At 52.3% G+C, this 20,564-nt stretch overlaps 1 protein-coding gene across 4 annotated transcripts in view; it reads left to right on the forward strand.

Annotated features, from left to right (window-relative positions):
* RNF213 (ring finger protein 213) overlaps window positions 1-20,564 on the forward strand; it is a 102,101-nt gene that overhangs the window by 78,462 nt on the left and 3,075 nt on the right. For all 4 annotated transcript variants that reach the window (XM_027624601.2, XM_027624603.2, XM_027624602.2 and 1 more), the window contains 21 exons: window positions 2,603-2,714; window positions 3,248-3,458; window positions 3,687-3,886; window positions 4,748-4,870; window positions 5,654-5,764; window positions 6,364-6,606; window positions 6,869-6,950; window positions 8,307-8,341; window positions 9,598-9,692; window positions 10,817-10,976; window positions 11,920-12,100; window positions 12,902-12,993; window positions 13,582-13,833; window positions 14,899-15,031; window positions 15,378-15,461; window positions 15,781-15,961; window positions 16,213-16,414; window positions 17,491-17,568; window positions 18,120-18,314; window positions 18,691-18,780; window positions 18,865-19,043. In XM_027624601.2, coding sequence (XP_027480402.2) covers window positions 2,603-2,714; window positions 3,248-3,458; window positions 3,687-3,886; window positions 4,748-4,870; window positions 5,654-5,764; window positions 6,364-6,606; window positions 6,869-6,950; window positions 8,307-8,341; window positions 9,598-9,692; window positions 10,817-10,976; window positions 11,920-12,100; window positions 12,902-12,993; window positions 13,582-13,833; window positions 14,899-15,031; window positions 15,378-15,461; window positions 15,781-15,961; window positions 16,213-16,414; window positions 17,491-17,568; window positions 18,120-18,314; window positions 18,691-18,780; window positions 18,865-19,043 — 3,039 coding nt within the window. The remainder of the gene's footprint in view (window positions 1-2,602; window positions 2,715-3,247; window positions 3,459-3,686; window positions 3,887-4,747; window positions 4,871-5,653; window positions 5,765-6,363; window positions 6,607-6,868; window positions 6,951-8,306; window positions 8,342-9,597; window positions 9,693-10,816; window positions 10,977-11,919; window positions 12,101-12,901; window positions 12,994-13,581; window positions 13,834-14,898; window positions 15,032-15,377; window positions 15,462-15,780; window positions 15,962-16,212; window positions 16,415-17,490; window positions 17,569-18,119; window positions 18,315-18,690; window positions 18,781-18,864; window positions 19,044-20,564) is intronic.

The following is a 20,564-nucleotide window of genomic DNA, read 5'->3' on the forward strand; positions in this document are numbered from 1 at the left end:
AACGGGAGTAGAGACAGTACCCTTAAGGGTAAATGCTTCATTCTTCAATATTTAGAGACTAAACACTACAGAACTCATTTTGTTTAATTTTTTTTAAGGTGTATTTATTTTAGCGGGGGAGGAGCAGAGGGAGAGAGAGAATCTCAAGCACACTCCCCGCTGAGCCCAGAGGCTGATGCAGGGCTCGATCCCACAACCCTGTGATCATGACCCGAGCCAAAATCAAGAATTAGATGCTCAACTGACTGAGCCACCCAAGCACCTCCAGAACTGATTTGATTTGATTTGATTTTTAAGATTTATTCATTTGAGAGAGGGAGTAAGTGAGAGAGAAAGAGAGCACGAGCATGAGAGGGAGAAGCAGACTCCGCATCAAGCAAGGAGCCCGACGTGGGGCCTATCCTGGGACCCCGCAATTGTGACCTGAGCTGAAGGTAGATGCTTAACCCACTGAGCCACCAGGTACCCCCAGTACTGATTTGAAAAAGAAAATCTCAAGACCTAAAACACGATTTAAAATCTGCCTTGTCATTCTCTGGGTTGAGAAGTACTTGCTTCTGCACTCTGGCAGTTTGAGCATTTTTGTTTGTGGTGCCCACTAACTGGCCACAGAGTTGTGGAGAAGGAGAACCGTGCTCCCCAACCCTGGGCTCGCACACCCCAGGCCGCCTGCACCCCACACCAGGAGGGAGGCCGGCCACACTTTGTGGTCGTGCCTCCTTCCGCCAAGTGTGGACTGCAGCTGTGTACTTCCTGCTTAGATGGGGTGTCAACAGCACCCCGAGCGAGAACCATGTATGGTCTGGCATGGATCTAGTGTTGTGGTTTCTTTCCCAAGTGCCTGTCTGTGGACCTTTGGGGGGGTCCCCTAGGGTCAAAACCATTTTAAAACATTACAGGATGGTACTTGCCTTTTTCAACACGTTGGTCCTTACAGTGACATTACCGAAGCGGTGAAGGAGGACACTGCCGGCGTCCCAGCACCAGGAAACTGAGTGACAGCCCTCGTGGTTCTCACCTTTGTGCATGTGTAGTGTTAATAAATGCCAGCCTCACGTAAGAATGTTCTAGATGAAGCCACAGAAACCACTCGTTTTACTCAGCCTCCACCCTTGAGGACAGGACTTTTTAACATCCTGTCAAAATGAGAAGCGCACACAGAGGGCGCCGGCTGCACACTTAAGTAAACGGTTTTCTTGAGGAAAATCTCTCCTGCAATTCTTGAGTTACCCACTGAGCTGGCCTCTTGTTTTATGGAATAGCTTTTGCACTTGAGAGAATGACCAGCACACCACAGTTATTCAGAGCTGGGCACTTGGCAGGCATTTTCTCGAAAACAAGCAAAGGCGGCAACTGATAGTGTTTGTGGCTAATGATAAAATTGAGGCTCTTAAGCAAATATTGGAATTCTGGAAAACAAAACCTATCAGCTTCCTCATACTTAGAGGCTTTTTGGTGGTACAGGCAGTGATGTTAATGAAGGTGAGGCTTTTAAAAATATCTTGTGGAACAAAAATGTCAACATTTGCAAGATCTGCATAGCGCAGGGAACCAATATTTTCCACATGACCAATGCATGATGTCACAGAAACATGCATTGCTTTAAAAAAAATCCATTCAAGTGCAAGATAGGTCATTTGATTTTAATGTAATTGAGTATGAAAAGTACATTGATGTGGTCTCAGATTGCACATTGCAACTAACCTATAGAAATGATCATTTATCAAGTTTTGGTATTGTGTCAAAGAAAAATATTCACCATCATCTGGAAATACTATGAAAATATATCTTTCTTTTCCAACGACATAATGTATGAGACCAGATTTTCTTCATCTACTTCACTGTCACCAGAAGCAGGAGCAAGATGGGAAAGTCCAGCTAAGTTCTGCTAAACCAGGCATTAAAGAGATTTGCATGGATGGAAAACAAAGCCCCTCTTCTTACTAATTAATTTTTGTTTTGGAAAATAGTTTTTTTTTTTTAAATGTTATTTGTTTTTAACATGTAATGGGTTTATATTTTAAATGAGTTGATAAATATTTTCCCCTTTTTTCAGTTTTAATTTCTACTATCATAAATATTGATAGATTCAACCCACATAAACAAAAGCTTTTTGGGGTTCTCAATAATTTTTAAGACTCTAAAGGAGCTCTGAAACCACAAAGTCTGAGAACAGATGGTCTAAAATATGGAATTTTATATTCCTCCAATATTGCCCTAAAATATTTTCAGTTGGGGCGCCTGGGTGTCTCAGTCAGTTGAGTGTCTGCCTTCAGCTCAGGTCATGATCCCAGGGTCCTGGGATCGAGCCCCGCATCGGGCTCCCTGCTCGGTGGGGAGCCTGCTTCTCCCTCTGCCTGCTCTTCCCCCTGCTTGTGCTGTCTGTGAAATCAATAAATAAAATCTTTAAAAATAAGTAAATAAAAATAAAATATTTTCAATAAAATGTTACAAACTGTACGTATATATCTATGTGGGTATGTATATATTTATATGGAGAGATAGAGGGAGATGGTTAGGTAGGTAGGTAGACAGATACTTTCTCTCTCTTTTTTTTTTTGGTACAATGAGACCAGCAGGTACCCTATTTCTCTTTCCATAGCTTCCAAGAAGTCAAAGATTATATCCAGGCTTACTTGTCCCTGTTGGAGGAGAAGGCCCTGGTAACTGAAGATAAAACTGAGCTGTACATCCTCTTCAGCAGCTGCCTGGAGGTGAGCGCGCCGTAACTGCCCTGCACGACTCCCCCAAACTCACTGCACCGTGTAGTTGATTCAGTGGAAAAATGTCTCTGACGATTCACAGAAGATAATTTTCATCGGTGAAATGAACAGGTGCACTGCATGCACACACACAAACGGTTTCCGCAGCCTCGCTTCTGCCCCCCGTGGCTGTGTGTCCTGGCGCGCGTGGCCCGGGCCAGAGAACAGAAACTCGCCCCCCGACTTAACTGCTCATCTCCAGCTGGCGAGCCTAGGACTGCTTTTCGTTTTTACTCTCTCCCTGTTTTATTACTTCCCCAAATTTTACCAGGTGTGTGAGAAAATTAGATTATACGACATGTTTTTTTCTGTTTTCTCTTCCCCTCCTTCTTGCCCCCACCCAAAAAGGGATGTTCTTTTGCCATGATTCAATACAGTTACCCTCAAGCTTATGATATTTCTGTCTTGTTCTCCACCGTCACAGGGTAGAGATTTGGGAAGGCTGGGGATGTGCATGCTTTTTTTTCTGGTTCTTTCTTCCCTAGGATTCACTATATGAGAAGACTAGTGCTCTGTCTACCAGCAAGGAGCTGACATACCTGAGGGAGGAAGGGGTCTTCCTAAAGACCTACTTGCGGCGGCGTGGCCTGGAGCCAGCCAGCGAGGCATCAGTGGAGTACCTGCAGGAGATGGCCAGGATCCGCCTGTGTCTCAGCAGGGCTTCTGACTTCCTCAGCGAGCTTCAGGAGGGCTCAGGCAGGTCTCCTTCTGCACCTTTCTTTACCCCAGGCTTAGAGACCCCATGATTTAGACATTTGGAGAGTTCTCAGAGCGACCCCGGTCTATACCATGTCCCCTTTCTCTTTGATTGGTTTGTTCACTGTGAGCTCGTGGCCACCAGGGCACCTACCTTTGGCCTGGCTCTGTGTCCTAGACAGGCGGGCAGCAGGTCTTCTCGACCACCATCCCTCCCCCCTCTCTCAGGCTCTGCAGAACTGGTCGGGGAGAAGCAGGGCTACCTGCAGCAGGTGGAGCGCTTCTGCAGGCAAGGGAGGAACGACTGGTACCGAGTGTACCTGGTGAGGAAGCTCGCCAGCCAGCGAGGGATGGAGTTTGTGCAGCGCCTCTGCAGACAAGGCCAGCCGGCACAGTGGGTGCTTCCCCAGGAGGCTGTGGTGCAGCAGGTGAGGACACCTGAACTTGTGTCCCCCTCACCCTGCACCCCACGGCTGCTCTGGTCCCTGTGCCTCCGCTTTGGTTAACCTGAGCCAGCTTGTGATGCGGTGGAGGCGGCCAGCCATGGGGGACAGGTGTGTGTATGTGCTTTTGCTTTGTCGCCTGCCTGCACAAAAGCCTCTTTAAGGCACCGCTTCTGATCCAGGTTGATGTGGGGAAAGCCAAAGAACGATTCTGTGGCTTTTCCTTTCGGCAAATTAAAAGTAACTCAGCTTGGGGCGCCTGGGTGGCTCGGTCAGTTAAGCGTCTGCCTTCGGCTCAGGTCATGATCCCAGGTCCTGGATCCAGCCCCGCATCCCTCTCCCTCTGCCCCTGCTGCTCCCCCTGCTTGTGCTCTCTCTCTCTCTGACAAATAAATAAAATCTTAAAAAAAAAAAAAAAAGTAATTCAGCTTGCAGAAGTCCTTTCTCTCCTCGGCAGGCAGAGATAGGAAGCATGAGAGTGAGGATGATAGAATTGTAGCAATTTAGGCTTGGGGGTCCCTCTGTAGCCCTTTCTTGGGGTTATAACAATTGCACTAAAAATCCTGGTTTTCCTTTTTACTCCTGATGGGAGCGTATAGTGAACATACTGCAGTTACCTGCCTTTGGTCTCTGCTCTTGGTGGGGACAGGGTCAGCGCTGCCTCCTGCCCCACTCACCCCTTCACTGGACGAGGGGGAGGCACCTGCCAACACAGTAGGGGACTGTCATGCCCAGGCCTGGACCTCTAACAGTTACCCGGGACCTTTACCTTTCCAGATGGTTCTTTGCTAACCCTGCCCTCGCCCCCTCCCCTGTGATTAACCCCTGCGTTCCTGGGCTTTGCAGGAGGATCATCCAAGCCAGATGGACCCATACCTAGTGCATGGTGATGAATATAAGGCTCTTCGTGATGCAGTGGGCAAAGCTGTCCTTGAGTGCAAGCCCCTGGCTACTGTGGCTGGTCCGAAGGTAAGACAGGCCCCAGGCCTCCCTCCGTACCAAATGGCGCCCCTTGGAGCCTGCATCTGCCTCGTTAGTGTCAAATGACCCAGTGGAAGAGGCACCCCAGGGCGACATGCCATGTTGGGCATCATGTGTCCACAGCCTCTGAGTGCCTGGCTGAAACAGGAGGCCATTAACAACGGAGTTAGGGGACAGATTTGCTCGACCTGCTGACCTACCAGGCCAGGGCCTTCAGCAGCTCCCTCCTAAGTTCTCACATGTGTTACTTCTTTTGAGACCCTGCTGGAGCCTCACTTCCTCCGATGTCACCCTGATGGCAGACACGCGAGCAGCACTGGGGAAATTCCTTCCCTGGATTCCTGGCCATGCTGACAGGGGTGTTTATTTTCATAAAGGGGCAGGGTTTTTAGCATTTAATCTTTAAGCAGTTCTGGTCTTGCTTCCTCTTTGAGTCCCTGTTTACCCTGGTGCTGTGCCAGGAAGCGAGGAAGTAAATAAACAGCCTCTTTCTGCTCAGAAGAAGTTTCAAGGAACAGCAAAGTGGTCAGAAAAATAGACAGTGATTTCTGTTACTTGTGTCCTAAGTGATGTGGTAACCGTGCATTGCGTTTCACAGCAGAATGTTTATGAGCCTCGTGGTCTCAGAGGTGCAGGGTAGTGGGCATCCAGGTCTCAGGAAAGGCTCCCTGGCCTCCCCCTGGTTGAAGAGCTGAACCAGCAGGACTCTGGCCCTCAGGCAGACGTGTGGAATGCTGCAAGCCTCACTGGGGTCTGTGCTTTTTGCTTCAGGTCTGTAGGAACCCCGGCCCTCAGCAGGCGGCCCACTTACTGTTAGCGCTCTTCAGAGAGGTGGCCACTTTGTACCGATTCCGTGACACAAACCTCCATCCTAAGCCAGAGGTGAGTGTCTGCATTCAGAGTGGTGCTCATCGCCTCTGGATCTGGAGGGGCTTTTCTGAATAGAAGTAAAAGCCACAAACAAATTATGCCCATAATTTTTTTTTTATCTAGGATGGGGCTTCTCAACTTACTTTTTTTTTTAAGATTTATTTATTTTAGAGGGTGGGGGAGGGGCAAAGGGAGAGGGAGAATCTGAAGCAGACTCTGCACTGAGTGGGGAGCCTGATGCAGGACTCCATCTCATGACCCTGAGATCATGATGACCTGAGCCAAAATCAAGCGTCTGACGCTCAGCCAACTGAGCCCCCCAGGCGCCCCTCAACTTTCTTATGTGGAGGAACGACTTGCTGTGTCACCCAGAACTTTCAGAATTACAATGAAAAACAAAGTCAAGAACATGAGAAACTGTTGGAGTTAGTGCTCAGGTGTGTGGTGCTGTGCTTGCAGGTGGAAATGCTCTTGTCTGGATAATTGCCCCTCGAACCATATTTGATAAGTATTCATGTCAACATATATGCGGGACGTAAGAGCAAATGTTTGGCTTTACATCATATTCTTCTTTGATATATTTTTAATATTAAGATATTTTTTCCCATCAGCAATGTGAGGCTCTGAACAAGTTCATCGAGGAAAGCAAGGTCCTGTCTTCTCCAGACATGAGACATTTTGCAACATCCCTTGTGACCAACACGCTGCCCCTGCTGAGGACAGGTGCCGGGGACAGCAGCCTCGAGGGCACAGTGGCAGAACTGGCTATTCACACTGCGATTGTCCTCCTGTGTGGACGCAGCGAAGTCTTGGAGCCCCTGCAGAATCTGGCCTTCTCCCCAGCCGACATGGTGGTAAGACTGGGGCGTGGTTTCTCTGGTGGCCTGTCCCTGGGCACCTGTTGAAACTGCCTGTCTCATAGCTCCTCTCTCTGCTCTGTCCCACTTGACACCCGAGTCCACAGTGACAGCAAGAGCCCTCATTCCGTTTTCCCGGTGGAGAAGTTGCAGGTGGAGAAGAGGGAGAGTCCAGAGTCCACCTTGTCGCCCCAGGGCAGTGGCAGCCAGCCCAGGCTCTCACCTTCCTGAAGCCTTCTCTGCTTTCTTGGCTTTTCAGAGTGCTTATCTTCCAACGATGCCCGAAGACTTGCTGGCTCAAGCTCGGAACTGGAAGGGTCTGGAAGGAGTCCGCTGGTACAGTAAGTGTCAGATTCTGAGACGGGGTCACCGTCCTCTGTGCTTTGAACTGGGGTCCCTGTGGTTTGTGCCTGAGGGTCCCAGACGCCTGCTTTGCGCCACCGTCGGGGCTTTTGCGGAACAGGGCGCCCTGCTGACCGCAGAGGACGTGCGTCAGGCCCTTCCTGAGTCCCGTCCCAGGGGAGGATCCTCATGGCATACGCTTCTTTTGCCTGATGTGAGCCACACCAGTGGCTCAGGCAGGGGCCAGCTCAACCAAGTTTTTGACCCAAAGATAATTCTTTTTGAAATATAGAACTAGGAGCCTAAGTAATGCAACCCATACTTTATGTAAACTTTGCTGTTGCCTAAGAAAATAATTTTTCTTTTTTTCAATTTTTATTTATTTTTTTTAAACAGACAAAGCCAGGCCTTTCCTGGTTCCCTCTTTTTTTTTTTTTTTAAAGTTTATTTATTTATTTATTTTTTTAGTAATCTCTACACGTAACGTGGGGCTGGAACCCCCAATTCCAAGATCAAGAGTCGCATTCTCCTCCAACTGAGCCAGTCAGATGCCCCTGAGCAAATAACCCTTTTAAACTCATTATAGGGCGCCTGGGTGGCTCAGTCGTTAAGCATCTGCCTTCGGCTCAGGTCATGATCCCAGGGTCCTGGGATCGAGTCCCACATCGGGCTCCCTGCTCAGCAGGAAGCCTGCTTCTCCCTCTCCCACTCCCCCTGCTTGTGTTCCTGCTCTCACTGTCTCTCTCTGTCAAATAAATAAATAAAATCTTAAAATAAAATAAAATAAAATAAAATAAAATAAAATAAAATAAAATAAAATAAACTCATTATAAAAGTTGTTCTAAAACATGCTCTTGGGGCACCTGGGTGGCTCAGTTGATGAAGCGTCTGACTTGGTTTCGGCTCAGGTCATGATCTTAGGATCCTGGGATCCGGTCCCGCGTCAGGCTCCCCACTCCGCGCAGAGTCTGCTTGAGATTCTCCCTCAGCCTCTGCCCCTCCCTCCCCCCACTTGCACACTCGCTCTCTCTCTCTTTCTCTCTCTCTCGATATAATAAATAAGGAAATAAAATCTTTAAAAAAACCCATGCTCTTTAAAAACAAAAAATCAAAGAGAAAGAGAGAGTATAAAATAGGCCGACGCTGCCTCCCAGAGCAGCCCCTGCAGGAGACTAACGGAGTTTCTCCTTGCTCTGTCAGATGAAGCTTATGCATAGTTTTCACTAACGTGCTCAGGACCAGTACTCTGTTTTGTTTGGTTAGGCCGGAGAGGAGAGCGTTGGCTTTCTTTCTTAACCTCGGGTAGTTAGGTAAAACCTCACCAGCCAACTTGTCTCTTGTTGTTCTTTTAACAGTATGTCCCAATGGCCACCCGTGCTCTGTGGGAGAGGTGAGTCTTGGTATTTAGGGTGGTGTTTGCAGGGCTTAAACGTTTGTTCCTCTAGATCTGAGCAGGGGGGCATGGGGGAAGAGGTTAGTGAGGGCCATGACCTTCTAGAGAACATAGACTCTTTTCAGGGCTGTTTACGGTGCTCCAGCCAAACATCTAAACAGTGCAGAGGGCCTGCAGACCTCCCTCTGTATTGTGGGGCTGTCCTGAGCACTGTGGGCTGTGGTAGGGCGCTGAGCAGCATTCCTGGTCTCAATTCCCAGAGGCCAGTAGCCCCGTAGTTGCCAGGGTGACAACCAAAAATGTGTCCAGACATTGCCAAAGTCCCTCTAGGAAACAAAACTGCTGCTAGCCATCCTTCCCAGCCGCTGCTGCATGGGGTCAGTGACACAGGCGAGAGGTTGCCTGGGCCATAGGCTGGGTTAGAGGAGATGTGCTCCAGACACCACAGGACAGGAAAAAGAGACTCTGGATGATGAACCCCAGCGGAGAGAGCTGTGTGCGCCTCGCCTCTGCCTGCTGCGGCACCCGGCAGGGCCCTTCATGGTGTCTCCTCTGCTTGCCCAGTGCAGGCTGTTCAACCGAACAAAGTAAATGAGAGACCTAGAGGAGGAAAGGCGATATATATACACTGCATGTTTCTGAGCTTCGCCCACTTCCTCGTCCATGAAGTGGGGAGAGCAAAGCACATTCTTCCCGAGACTTCTCTCTAGTCTGATGGTCTGAGATCTGGGGCTTGAGGCTGGTTTGGCCTGTTACAGGCTGTGATTCACAGTATACGGCAGCCCACGACCAGATTTGGAAAAATGAGGCTTTGGAAGGAACGAATCATATGGTTACCTTTTTTTTTTTTTTTTTTTTTAATAAAAAAGTCCAAACTGTGTTCAGGAATTAAATTTGGAGGCTGCGGTAGTTTCCGGGTGCTAAATAATGAAGCTGTGGTAAGGTGGTCAGGGGAGCGGGGAAGAGCAGAGAATGTGAGAAAGGAAGGCTTATTTCGTATTTGTCTACAAAGTGTCTATTTGGGAGTAAAACTCAAGTTGTCTCTCCTGCTTAAAAAGTCCACATTTACTCACGTGCACCATATTTGCACAGGGCATCTGCCCTGTGTCCCGGGGCTCCTGCAGTCGCTGGCACATGCTCGAAGTAGAACAAGCAATCCACGTGCCACGTGTGGATTGGCCTGCAGGGTGGTGTTTGTGCATGAAGCGCTACTCCTCCAAAACTGAGCTCAGGCACGTTTGTCTTTGTCCTAGTGTGGCAGGCCAATGGAACAGAGCCATTGTGTTGACTGCGGTGCCCTAATTGGAGGGATTAATCACAGACCTGAGACTGGATTTCAAGTTATCGAGTATGTAAGAGTGTATTTCTTTTCTAAGTGATCAGACCATGGGTTTTTTGGGCTATCTTTATTCCAGTGGATAAATTGCTGCTAAGTACAATATTAATTACTATTACGCACTTGGGCCTGTGTCACGTCGGTCTCAATGCCGAGGCCCCTGTGGTCATGTCACAGTGAGGTGTCTGATCTGTCGTTGGCTGACTGGGCTCTTAAATGCAAAGCAGACCACACGTTAATATGTCTTATCCAGATGTCTTCCGTGTGGGCCTGGGGCGTGCCCCTGTAGAAATATGCTTGACACACACAATTGACTTAATTCAGAGGGACATTGAAGTCCGCAGAGCCACAGATTGGGCTTTTGTCTATCTGAGCTCACGCTGTCTCACTTGTAAACTCTCTTAACTTCCTCCGCTGTTTGTGGGAAGTGAAGGAGACGTGGTCCTTCTTACCAGACACTCCAGAATCCACATGCATGGCTGGTGTCCCTAACCCAGCCTTCGCTCAAGATGAGCGTGGTTCCCCGTGCTCCCCCAGATGGCAGGTGGGGCTTCCCTGTGGCCATGATACATTTTGGCTCTTCTGGTGCTGTTATAGTTTAAAATACCCTAGTCTGTTATCTCCACAAACCATCAGCATGTTCTAGAACGTCCAGTATTTGTGCGACAGAATGTATCTATCCTACTGCGCCTCCCCTCTGGATGTGGTATGAAATTCTTTGCCAGACCTTCAATCCCAGTTTTCAATTTGGGAAAACGAGATCGATGTCCATACGTCCCGACGTCCATGTCACCGTCCCAAACTCGGGCCGTCCTTAGCCTGCGTGCTCCCCCCCCGTGGTGACTGCGGTGGGAGACACAGGTGCAGACCTCGTCCTGACACGCGGCCCCGGGATCGCACTAATAGTCGGTCCAGCCGCTTCACACAGAATGGTGTGGGCTGTGTTCAGCCAGGAAGGGGAGGCTGGACAGAAGACCCTGAGGCGAGAGGTCTGGGCTTACCAGAAAAAGTCCTGGGACACCGTTTTCTTCAGAAGGGCAAATCTCGTCTCGGGTCCCAGGAACCTGCGGTGTGCCCCGAGAGCTGAGGAGGGATGGCTGTCTTCAGTCTCCACCGTCTTCTCTCGTTCTCTCCAGTAACAACAGAGACAGAACGCAGACTGGCCATGTGCTGGGAGCCCCACTGTCCAGAGGCGAAGCGGTGGTGTCTGACCGACAGCTGTCCCCAGTGGTCTTCCTGCTCATCCGGTTGCTCACTCACCTGGCCCTGCTCCTGGGAGCCGCCTGGAGTCCTCAGGTACAGCACGGCCTATTCCTGCCAGGCCCTGTGTTTGCTCGTTTGTTTCTAACAACCCACTGTGGGTTTTCACAGTGAGTCCTTTTGCCTACAGAGTGCTGCCCGCCTCCCGTGGATTAGGATACCTCCCTTGTCACTGTTCCCTAATCCCCAGAGCAACAGAATGTTCACACACCCTCATTTCCCCACTGTGGCATGTGGTGGTGTCGGGGAACTACCCGTCAGGTTACATAAAATCCATTTTATTTTTTTTTAAGATTTTTATTTATTTAGAGAGGGAACAGAGGAGAAGGGCAGAGGGAGAGGGAGAATCGCAAGCAGACGCCACACTGAGCATAGAGCCTGCCATGGGGCTCGATCCCACGACCCTGAGATCATGACCTGAGCCAAAACCAAGAGGCAGACACTCAACCGACTAAGCCACCCAGACGCCCCTAAAATCCATCTTAAATGAGCATTCCATGTCTTGGTGCGCACCCAGGAGCGGAGAGGCTAGCTCCGGGAAAGAAAGCACACTGTGTCTCCTCTAAGTGCATTAACCGTGGTAGCAAACGTTGAGGCTTTGACATTCTTTTATTTTTAGGTTCGTACACAGTGTAGCTTTAATGGGTTCGAGATGAGGCTGTTCCCACGTAAGCTTACAAACACGCATCTTGATGAAGGAAGACATTACTTGAGAGGCGGTTCTGCACTGTGTGGTTTTGATGAGTTAAGAACAGGGCTGTGAGACTGTTTTGTGCCGACGATGTCAAAGGCAGTCATTCCCAGACCGCGGTCGCTCCAGGTGCTCTCGCCTCTTCTGCTTGAGCGGTGCTCCCGCCCGCCACCCCACCAGCGTCCTCTGAGAGGCGGCCTCTGACTCGGAGCTGGCTTTCCTTCCTGGGGCCTGTGCGGGCACGCCGGCTCCCGATAGACGAGATCTTGTGTCTTGTGGCCCTCGCAGGCTCTCATGCACATCATCAAGCCTCCGGTGCAGGATCCCAGAGGCTTTCTGCAGGAGCACATCCACAGTGACCTGCAGCAGCTGACGAGGACGCTGGGGAAGAGTGCTGACGAGACAGCCACCACGGTGCACCTCGTGCTGTGCAGCCTCCTCCGAGGGGAGCACCGCCCTTCCCGCACGAGTGAGCACATGGGGCCGGGGGGGGGGGGGGGCTGGTGCGGGTGGCACACGGCAGGGCCACTGCTCACGACACCTGAGCCAGGTACAGGGAAGCCGGGAGAAGCATGCGGAAGAGACCACAGAAGGTCAGCTCGTGTTTGCGTTTCCCCTGCCGGGTTAAGACCTGAGATCCTGTGTGGTCATGTGCACGGGGGTATTACGTGTGTGTGCACGGGGTGGGGCGGGGGGGGGGGGGCTGTGCAGTTTCAAAAGCTAGCCTGGTGTGCAGTGCCCCTGCTGCACGATGGACATGTTTCGTCCAGGATGGGTGATGTGTGAGTCATCACCGTCGAGAGACCAGTGTCTGATAATCTGTTGGGACTTGTCCTCCTTGGACCCCTGGCCTGTCTGGGGGTCCTTCTGCTTTTCCTAAGGACATGGTTGTCCAGGGCTGCCTGACTGTGTTGACGTGTCCACAGTTTGCTGTGTGGAAAAGTAGGCAACAAACCATTGTGGTCACTGAGCTAATGTTCCCATTTTAAAAACTGAAATCCATAGAAAGGAAAGGTCCATAAGGTAACTTAGTAAAACAGTTATCTCTGGCACTGAGAGTGACTTTATTTTCTTCTTGTTTATTTGTATCTTCACAAAGATCATGGGGTCGGTGGGAACAGCAAGGACCATTTTTAAATACTCAGGTTAATTTAGGAAGAAGCGCCCTGCCCACCCCTGGAAGGGAGTGTGATTTGGTCATCCTTGGGTCCTGTTCATGGAGCTGCCGTGCTTTCTGTTCCTTGGGTAACCCATGCATGTTTCCTTATAGGGCCTTTTGGTTTCGATGCAAGACTGTCGACCAGAGAGCAGAGAAATAGCTGGGAGAAGGCCATGCAGACCCTCATTCTCCCTGGGCTGGAGGTGCGTGGCCAACGGCCTGGCTGGGAGCCTGTGGGCAGGTACCGTGGGCGTCCCCCAGGCACTCGGGGCAGCGAGCACCCGGGTGCTGTTGGGGCTCTGGCCGAGCCCCAGCCCAGGGGTTGACCCCCCAGCCACTCCACCGTCCTGCTGTCCCTGTGCCCTCTGCCCCTGCGGCCGGGCGGGCAGGTTGAGGAGTTACCGTGAGTCCGGAAGTTGCAGGTGACTCTTCATCCCCCACCTGTTATAGCAGGATGTGAGAGCAACAGGTAGACAAACTGTCATGTAGATACCCACCAGAAATGTGTGATTCGTCCCTCCTCTGTCAGACAAGAACAGTATTGAGAGTAAATAAGCCCAGTAGGAAATAAAAGATTGGGCATGGAACACAGGTCTGGGAGTCTCCTGTCTGCAGAGACAAAGCCTGCAAACGAGCTGTAAGCCGTCTCGAAAGACAAGGAGTGTGAGCGCCTGGTTGCGTGCAGGACCCAGTAGGACAGACTGTCTAAATGGCCCACTGCTGAAGCCACTGGGTGTCCCCACCTGCAGGAGTGGTCTCACCTCCAGGCCCTGTACTGTTCTCTCGCCCAGCATCTGGAGAAAGCCCTGCTGACGGTGACAACCCTCATCAGCCAGGATGAGCGGATCAGCTCCAACCCTGTGGCCAGAATCGTGTACGGTGACCCGACGGCCTTCCTGCGTCAGCTGCCCCGGAAGAGTGTGGTCCACTGCTCTAAGATGTGGTCCTGCAGGAGGAGGGTCACCGTGGACTACCTCCAGCATGTGGTAGAGCAGAAGAGCGGGCGGGAAGCCGTGCCCATCCTCTGGAAGTTCCTGCAGAAGGTAAGGCTGCTCCACAGTGACCACTTGAGGGTCCACCTTTATTTAGTCAGTGGGGCATCTAACCGATGATGTCAGTGCTTCGCTTTTCTGATGGAACGCTGGTAGTAGAAGACTCGGGGCCAGAGAGGGGGGTCCTCGTACACATCAGACTGTGAGGCCGTTTGAAGCGTAAAGTCATAGGGGAAAACCATAGGCGGGTCAGGGTTAGCAGGAGTCTGTGAAGCATGCGAGGGCCGGGACGGTATCTCCCCAGTCATTCAGCAGGAAGGAGCAGGATTCAAATCTTCCAGGCGGTGTCTGTTCACCTTCACCCCCGACCCCCAGTGCCAGGAGCACCTGGCCGTCAGTGACTGCTGAATGAAAAAACTTTCATCAGACAGTCCAGAATCTCCCGTGTTCCCGACCCGGCCCTGGGGGAAGGGAGCAGTGTGGTGAGTCGGTCCCGTCAGTTAGACCATAAACATACCCCGTGTCAGCCTTGTTCCGCGTGAAGGCTTGTCTTCCACAGTTGTCTGTCGAGTCCTTCCCCCTGGACCAGCGTTTGCAGTCCAGCAAGAAGTCTGGGGACTCAGAAATGTCTGACGGTCGGTGAAAGGGCAGGAGTTCCCCTGGGAAGGGGTACCTAGGTCTCCCACGGAGGTGCCCCATCCCATTTGACTGGAGATGCTTGGGTCCTGTCCTCAGATGACACACAGGAGGGATGCCCGGCCTGGTTGCCTATATTCCTGGCCTTTCTGCTCTTGGCAGATTCTCTGCCCACCCAGCCCCTCACAGGGGCCCATGAGGCCGATTTCTTTCATGCGTTTTTGGCAAACACACATGATGTGTCAGCTCCAGGAGGCCAGGGACTGTCCCTGGTGTGCAGGACATTAGGCACACAGGCGGCAGGCTCTGGTGAACGACAGAACGGCCTCTTCCCGTGTCTGAGTAGCCTGATGTGGCGTCACCTAACACAGCACATTGACCGGATCAAATGCAAACACGGGCCCTGAGCCAGCCCCAGAGTCTGTTTCCCCAAGAACGTGTTCTAGGTGAACTAACACGTGGCCGGGCTTCCCTCTCCAGGAGGCAGAGCTGAGACTCGTGAGATTCTTGCCTGAGATTTTGGCTCTGCAGAGGGATCTCATGAAGCGGTTCCAGAACGTTTCAGAAGCTGAATACCAATCCATCCGCTCTTTCATGAGCAGCCACCACGAAGGTACGGGTCTGCTCTAGTAAGAGGTCAGCACCACCCATGTTTGGTAGCTCGAAGGGATCACTGCAGCAGGGCTGGGAGAGGTGCAGTCAGGGCTCTGGGTGTTCTGCGCCCCCAGCTTTTAATGCCAAGCAGTGGGTGCCGTGAATCCCAAAAGCCCAGCAGAGGCTTTGCTATGGCTGAACGTGGTGCCGGGTCTCCACCCCCTGGAGCTCGGTGTCAGTGCTTATACACGTGGCTGAGCCCAGAGGCATGAAGTTGGGCTCTTTCCAAAGACCGTGAGATGTCATTGGTTGGACCTGACGGGGTAGGTGTTTCCATGGCTCTAAAAGAGTGTTTTGTTTGACAGACGGGTTGAAGCAGTTACTCCACAGAAGAGTTGGTATTTTTCTGTCGACGTGGAATAAGCTGAGGAGGTCACTTCAGACCAATGGTAGGAGCCACACTCCCTGCTGCCAGCCCGACTCAGCCCTGTGGTCACAGAGTGCCGTGCCACATGCATTTCACCTGTGACCCTCTGAGTGGAGGTGTCTGGGACACGTGAAATGGCCTAGTGGGAAAACTAAGTCCCCAGTCCTCTTGGGTGTGTTGATACGGACTCAGGAAGGAGTTGAGGATGTTTGAAGCCAGTCAGCGCAGGGGAGAGGTGGTAGGCACAACCGTCAGAGCATCCCTGGCTCCAGCCTTGTTGCGCTGGGAGCAGCAGCAGAGACCAAGGGAGGCCTCTGCTTGCAACACCCTGTCCTCTAAAGGTGAAGTCAAGCTGCCAGAAGACTACTGCGCCGCCGACCTGGACATGGACACTGATTTCGAGGTCATGCTGCCTCGTCGCCGTGGCCAGGGCCTCTGTTCCACCGCCTTAGTCAGCTACTTGATCAGCCTGCACAACGAAATTGTCTACACCGTGGAGAAGTTCTCCAGCGGAGGCAGCAGGTGAGTGCATGCCTGCAGGGGAAGCTGTTTCTGGGCGGGCTCACCTGAGGCCGCTGGGCCCGCCAGGACAGACGTGAGCCCGGAGGCGGCAGCTTCTGTACCTCGGTCCGGCTCTCAGGGTCCACAGGCCCGGCAGCATGTTCATCTGCTCGAACTGGGAACCTCAGCTGGGAGCTGGCTCTATGTGGCCCAGAGTCCCGGGCCACGTGTGCCTGCTGGGACACTGAGTCCTGCGACTCTGTGTCCCTCAGCTACTCCGTCGATGCCTCCGAGATCACAGACCTGCACGTCATCAGTTACGAGGTTGAGCGGGACCTGATGCCGCTGATTCTGTCCAACTGCCAGTACCAGGTGGAGCAAGGCCAGGAGACCCTGCAGGAGTTCGACCTGGAGAAGATCCAGCGCCAGATCACCAGCCGCTTCCTGCAGGGCAAACCCAGGCTCACCCTCAAGGTGCGGCTGACCCCTTGGTACTTATTGGGTCGGCACATCTGTTTGGTGAAAGTTGGCCTGAGTGTGGCTTTTATCCAGCAGTTTCAGAGTGAGTGGGAGCGAGGATGACCGTCCAGCCGCGTGTCCCCCCAGAGGCCAGGACTCCACTCCTGGCCATACCTCAAGGCCAATGGCTCTCTTGAGCTGCCACTGAGCCTTCATCCCCCCAGGGTCTCGGCAGGTCCCAACGGACCTGTTGTTGGATTTCTCCACCATAGTAATGGCATTACCTCCTGCCCCTGATGGCCCTGGCAGCTGCCTCATGTAGCTGCCCCAGCCCCCTGCTTCTGCCCCCAGCCTCCATCTCAGGTGTGACCGCTGCAGTAGCCCCCACCACTCCCTGCCTCCCACGTCTTCAGGCCATATTCTGAAGCCAGATCTGGCTCCCGTCACTTCCTGGTGATGGCCCGACCCCGACGGGCATCCTGGTGCATGTGGGGTGCATGTCCCATCCCACAGCACACCCGTGCTGCTCGTCCTGGCCTGTCTCCAGCCACTTCTCACGGCCTGCATGGACTCCTGTGGCCTCGAGCACTGGACCACCCTCCCTCCCCAAACACCCTGTGCACTTTCACGTCTCTGTTCGTTCACCTGGGCTGTCCCTCTTCCTTCCGGGTCCGGTCAGAGACCTTGTGCATGGGGGGTGTGTGCTCCCTCACCGCCCGCAATCAGGCTCTGAACTGACGGCGCCCCGGGCCGCTCTCACTGGCTCTGCCACCCCTGTTGTCTAGCAGAGGGACTGCATCGTGCGAGGCTGTGCGCAGTCATGGTTGGGGGAGTACATGAACGGGAGGGCCCCACGTTCCTGTGTCCCCAGGGGCTCGCCAGCCCACAGCATCCTACGTGAGGCATCTGTGTGGCCGTCGAGGCGAGGCCGGGTCCCTTGTGTCCCTGGGTCCACAGAGACGTCACAGGGCCACAAGGCGGCGTGCTCTGCCTGGCGGCGCTCTGGACGGCGCGGTGCTGCGGTGGAGTTACTGCTCAGGAACCTCCATGGTGGATTCCGTGTCCAGAGACTGTTTTCTTTCTCAATTTAGGGACTACCCACTCTGGTGTACAGACGGGACTGGAACTATGAACATCTCTTTACGGACATCAGGAACAAACTGCCACAGGTGATCACAACACACCTGACCGGGTGCATGGCGCTTTTACCCGGTCACGGTGCTCTCCTCCCGCGGGGACGGCGCAGCCTCGCTCTGGGCGTCGGCCGGGGGCACCGCAGGGGGGCCTCCCGAGTCCCCCGGGCCCGCTGCTCTTTCTGGAGGGCAAGCAGGACGCAAATCAGCAAAAGTGTCCTTGTTGAAATCCCGCGTTTGTTTCTTGGTAATGACGTCATGACCGAGTATGCTGGTGCAGAAGGTGCAGAGAACTTAGGTCCGTGCTCCTCAGGTTTAGGTGTGTGGAGTGTGTGTGTCTGGTGTGTGCGTGCGTCCGTATGAGTCTCCTCACAGAGCTGCTTTGAGGACGCGGTAACTTCATGCCTGTTTGTGTAGGGGATCCGGGTACCGCTGCCACTTAGCAGTCACTAAGTGTTAACTGTCCTTGTTGTTAGAAGGGTCGTCCCACCTATGGCCTTGGCAGCGAACAAGGCCAGTGTTCTTGCCAGGTAACGATGCCCAGGAAGCCCCAGCCACGAACCCCTGTCCCATCTCTGATTTCCTAGAAACCCCTCCCCAACGCAGCCGTCAGCGCCATTTGTGGGCAGCTGCTGTCCTTCAGTGATGTGTGCGAAGCTCTGTCTGTCATCGAAGTCACTCTGGGGTTTCTGAGCACGGCCGGCGGCGATCCGGACATGTCCTTGAATGTGTATGTCCAAGACGTGCTGCGCATGGGCGACCAGACAGCCCTGGTTCTAACGGTGGGTCTTGGTTGGGGCTCTCTTGCAGGTTAATCCACACTGCCCTCCCCACTTCCTGCCGGGATTAGTGCCACTCGGGGTCCACAGAACACACTCTGGTGCTAGAGGCAGGGATGCACCCACAATGTGAGACTCTGAACTGGGCACGTCACAGATGCCCCCCCGCAGCTCGCCAGCCACCTGCCTCTCCCGCCATGGGACTGGCTCTGAGATGGGGCGGGCAGCGGGGGGACGCCACTCCGGAGGCTAGGCCCGCGGCTGGTGCATGCGTGCAGGAGGCGTCCGTGTCCATGGAGAGGGGGATCAGTAGCCCGGGAGCAGAAGGGCCACCATGCCTGCCTGTTCCCGCTCAGCCCCGCCCCTGTTTCCCTTTCAGGCCTTCAGCAGATGCCAGCTGAAGCACACGATTGCCCTCTGGCAACTCCTGTCGGCCCACAGGTCGGAACAGCTGCTCCGACTGCGTAAGGTGAGTGCAGCCCCGCCCCCGCTGGCCTGGGGGCCGCCCTGCCTCCTCCCGGCCTCCTGCTGCCTCTGCTCTGGTTTGTTCTAGGAGCCCTTCAGGGATATCAGTGCCCAGTACAAAGTAGGTCTCAGCCCAGAAAATGCTAAGTGCCTCAGCGCTTTCCTGAATCAGACGGACCTTGACTCCTTCCTCCTGGAGCTTCATGAAATGATGATCTTGAAACTGAAGAGCCCCCAGGCCAAGGACACCTTCAAACCTGAGTGGACGTACGTAGGGGTTCGTTTGCGGGTGGGCCCGGCGCACGCGGGGTGTCCTGCAGTCTCTCCCGAGGTCTTCTAGATCTCCTAGGACATGGAAGATCCTACGTCAGAAGCCCATGCCCTGCAGTCTCACGCCCTCCAGGCCCCCCTCGCACTGGCCTTTTGGGTTTGGTCTCTGTTGGGTTTTTTAAAAACAATTACAGAAGTCATATATTCTCATTATAACAAGTGTACTTACGTCAGAGATGTGCATTTTATTTTTAATTTTTTTCTGTTTTTGTTTAAGTGTAGTTAACATGGTGTTATATTAGTTCTCGGTGTGTAATGTAGTGATTCAGCAGTTCCGTACATTATCACTCGGCTCATCAGGACACGTGTGCTCATCCGTCCCTCCACCTCCCTCTGGTGACCGCTGCGTGTTTGCTCTTTTTTTCTTTGTTTATCTGATTTGTTTCTTAAATTCCACATGAATGATATCACACGGTATTTTTCTTTCTCTGATTGACTTATTTCACTCAGCATAACACCCTCCAGTTCCATCCATGTTGTTGCAAATGGCAAGACGTCATTCTTTTTGATGACTAATATTCCATTGTATATATATCCCATAACTTCTGTTTTTAAATTTATTTAAATGTAATTAACATATAATGTATTATTGGTTTCAGAGGTAGAGTTCAGTGATTTATCGGTCTTATATAACACCCGGTGCTCATTCCATCCCGTGCCCTCCTTAATGCCCGTCACTCAGTTGTCCCACCCCCCCACGCCCCTCCCCTCCAGCACCCCTCAGTTTGTTTCAAGAGTCTCGTATCGTTTGTCTCCCTCTCTGATTTTGTCTTGTTTTATTTTTTCCTCTCTTCCCCTATGCTCCTGTTTTGTTTCTTAAATTCCACAAATGAGTGAAATCATATAACTGTTTTTCTCTAATTGACTTATTTCACTCAGCATAATACCCTCTAGTTTCAGCCACATCGTTGCAAATGGCAAGATTTCACTTTCTGATGGCTGTATAATATTCCATTGTGTATATAGACCACCTCTTCTTGATCCATTCGTCTGTTGATGGACATCTTGGCTCTTTCCACAGTTTGGCTATGGTGGACACTGCTGCTATAAACATTAGGGTGCAGGTGCCCCTTCGGATCACTGCATTTGTATCTTTGGGGTAAATACCCAGTAGTGCAAAGAATATCAATGTAAGTAACTATAAGGCCAGACAGCATAATAGAAGAAAACCACAAATATGAAGTGTGCTCGCAAGGAGAACTGGGATTGGATTATCTGTTGAGAAAAACAGGAACCAGGGGCGCCTGGTGGCTCGGTCAGTTAAGCATCTGCCTCCGGCTCAGGTCATGATCCCGGGGTCCTGAGATGAAGTCCTGCATCGGGCTCCCTGCTCGGCGGGGAGTCTGCTTCTCCCTCTGCCTCTGCCTCTGCCTGCCGCTTTGCCTATTTGTGCTCTCTGTCAAATAAATAAATAAAAATCTTAAAAAAAGAAAAAAAGAAAAAAAGCCACACCAATGT

Source organism: Zalophus californianus, chromosome 16, assembly GCF_009762305.2.
Source record: "Zalophus californianus isolate mZalCal1 chromosome 16, mZalCal1.pri.v2, whole genome shotgun sequence".
Taxonomy (NCBI): domain Eukaryota; kingdom Metazoa; phylum Chordata; class Mammalia; order Carnivora; family Otariidae; genus Zalophus; species Zalophus californianus.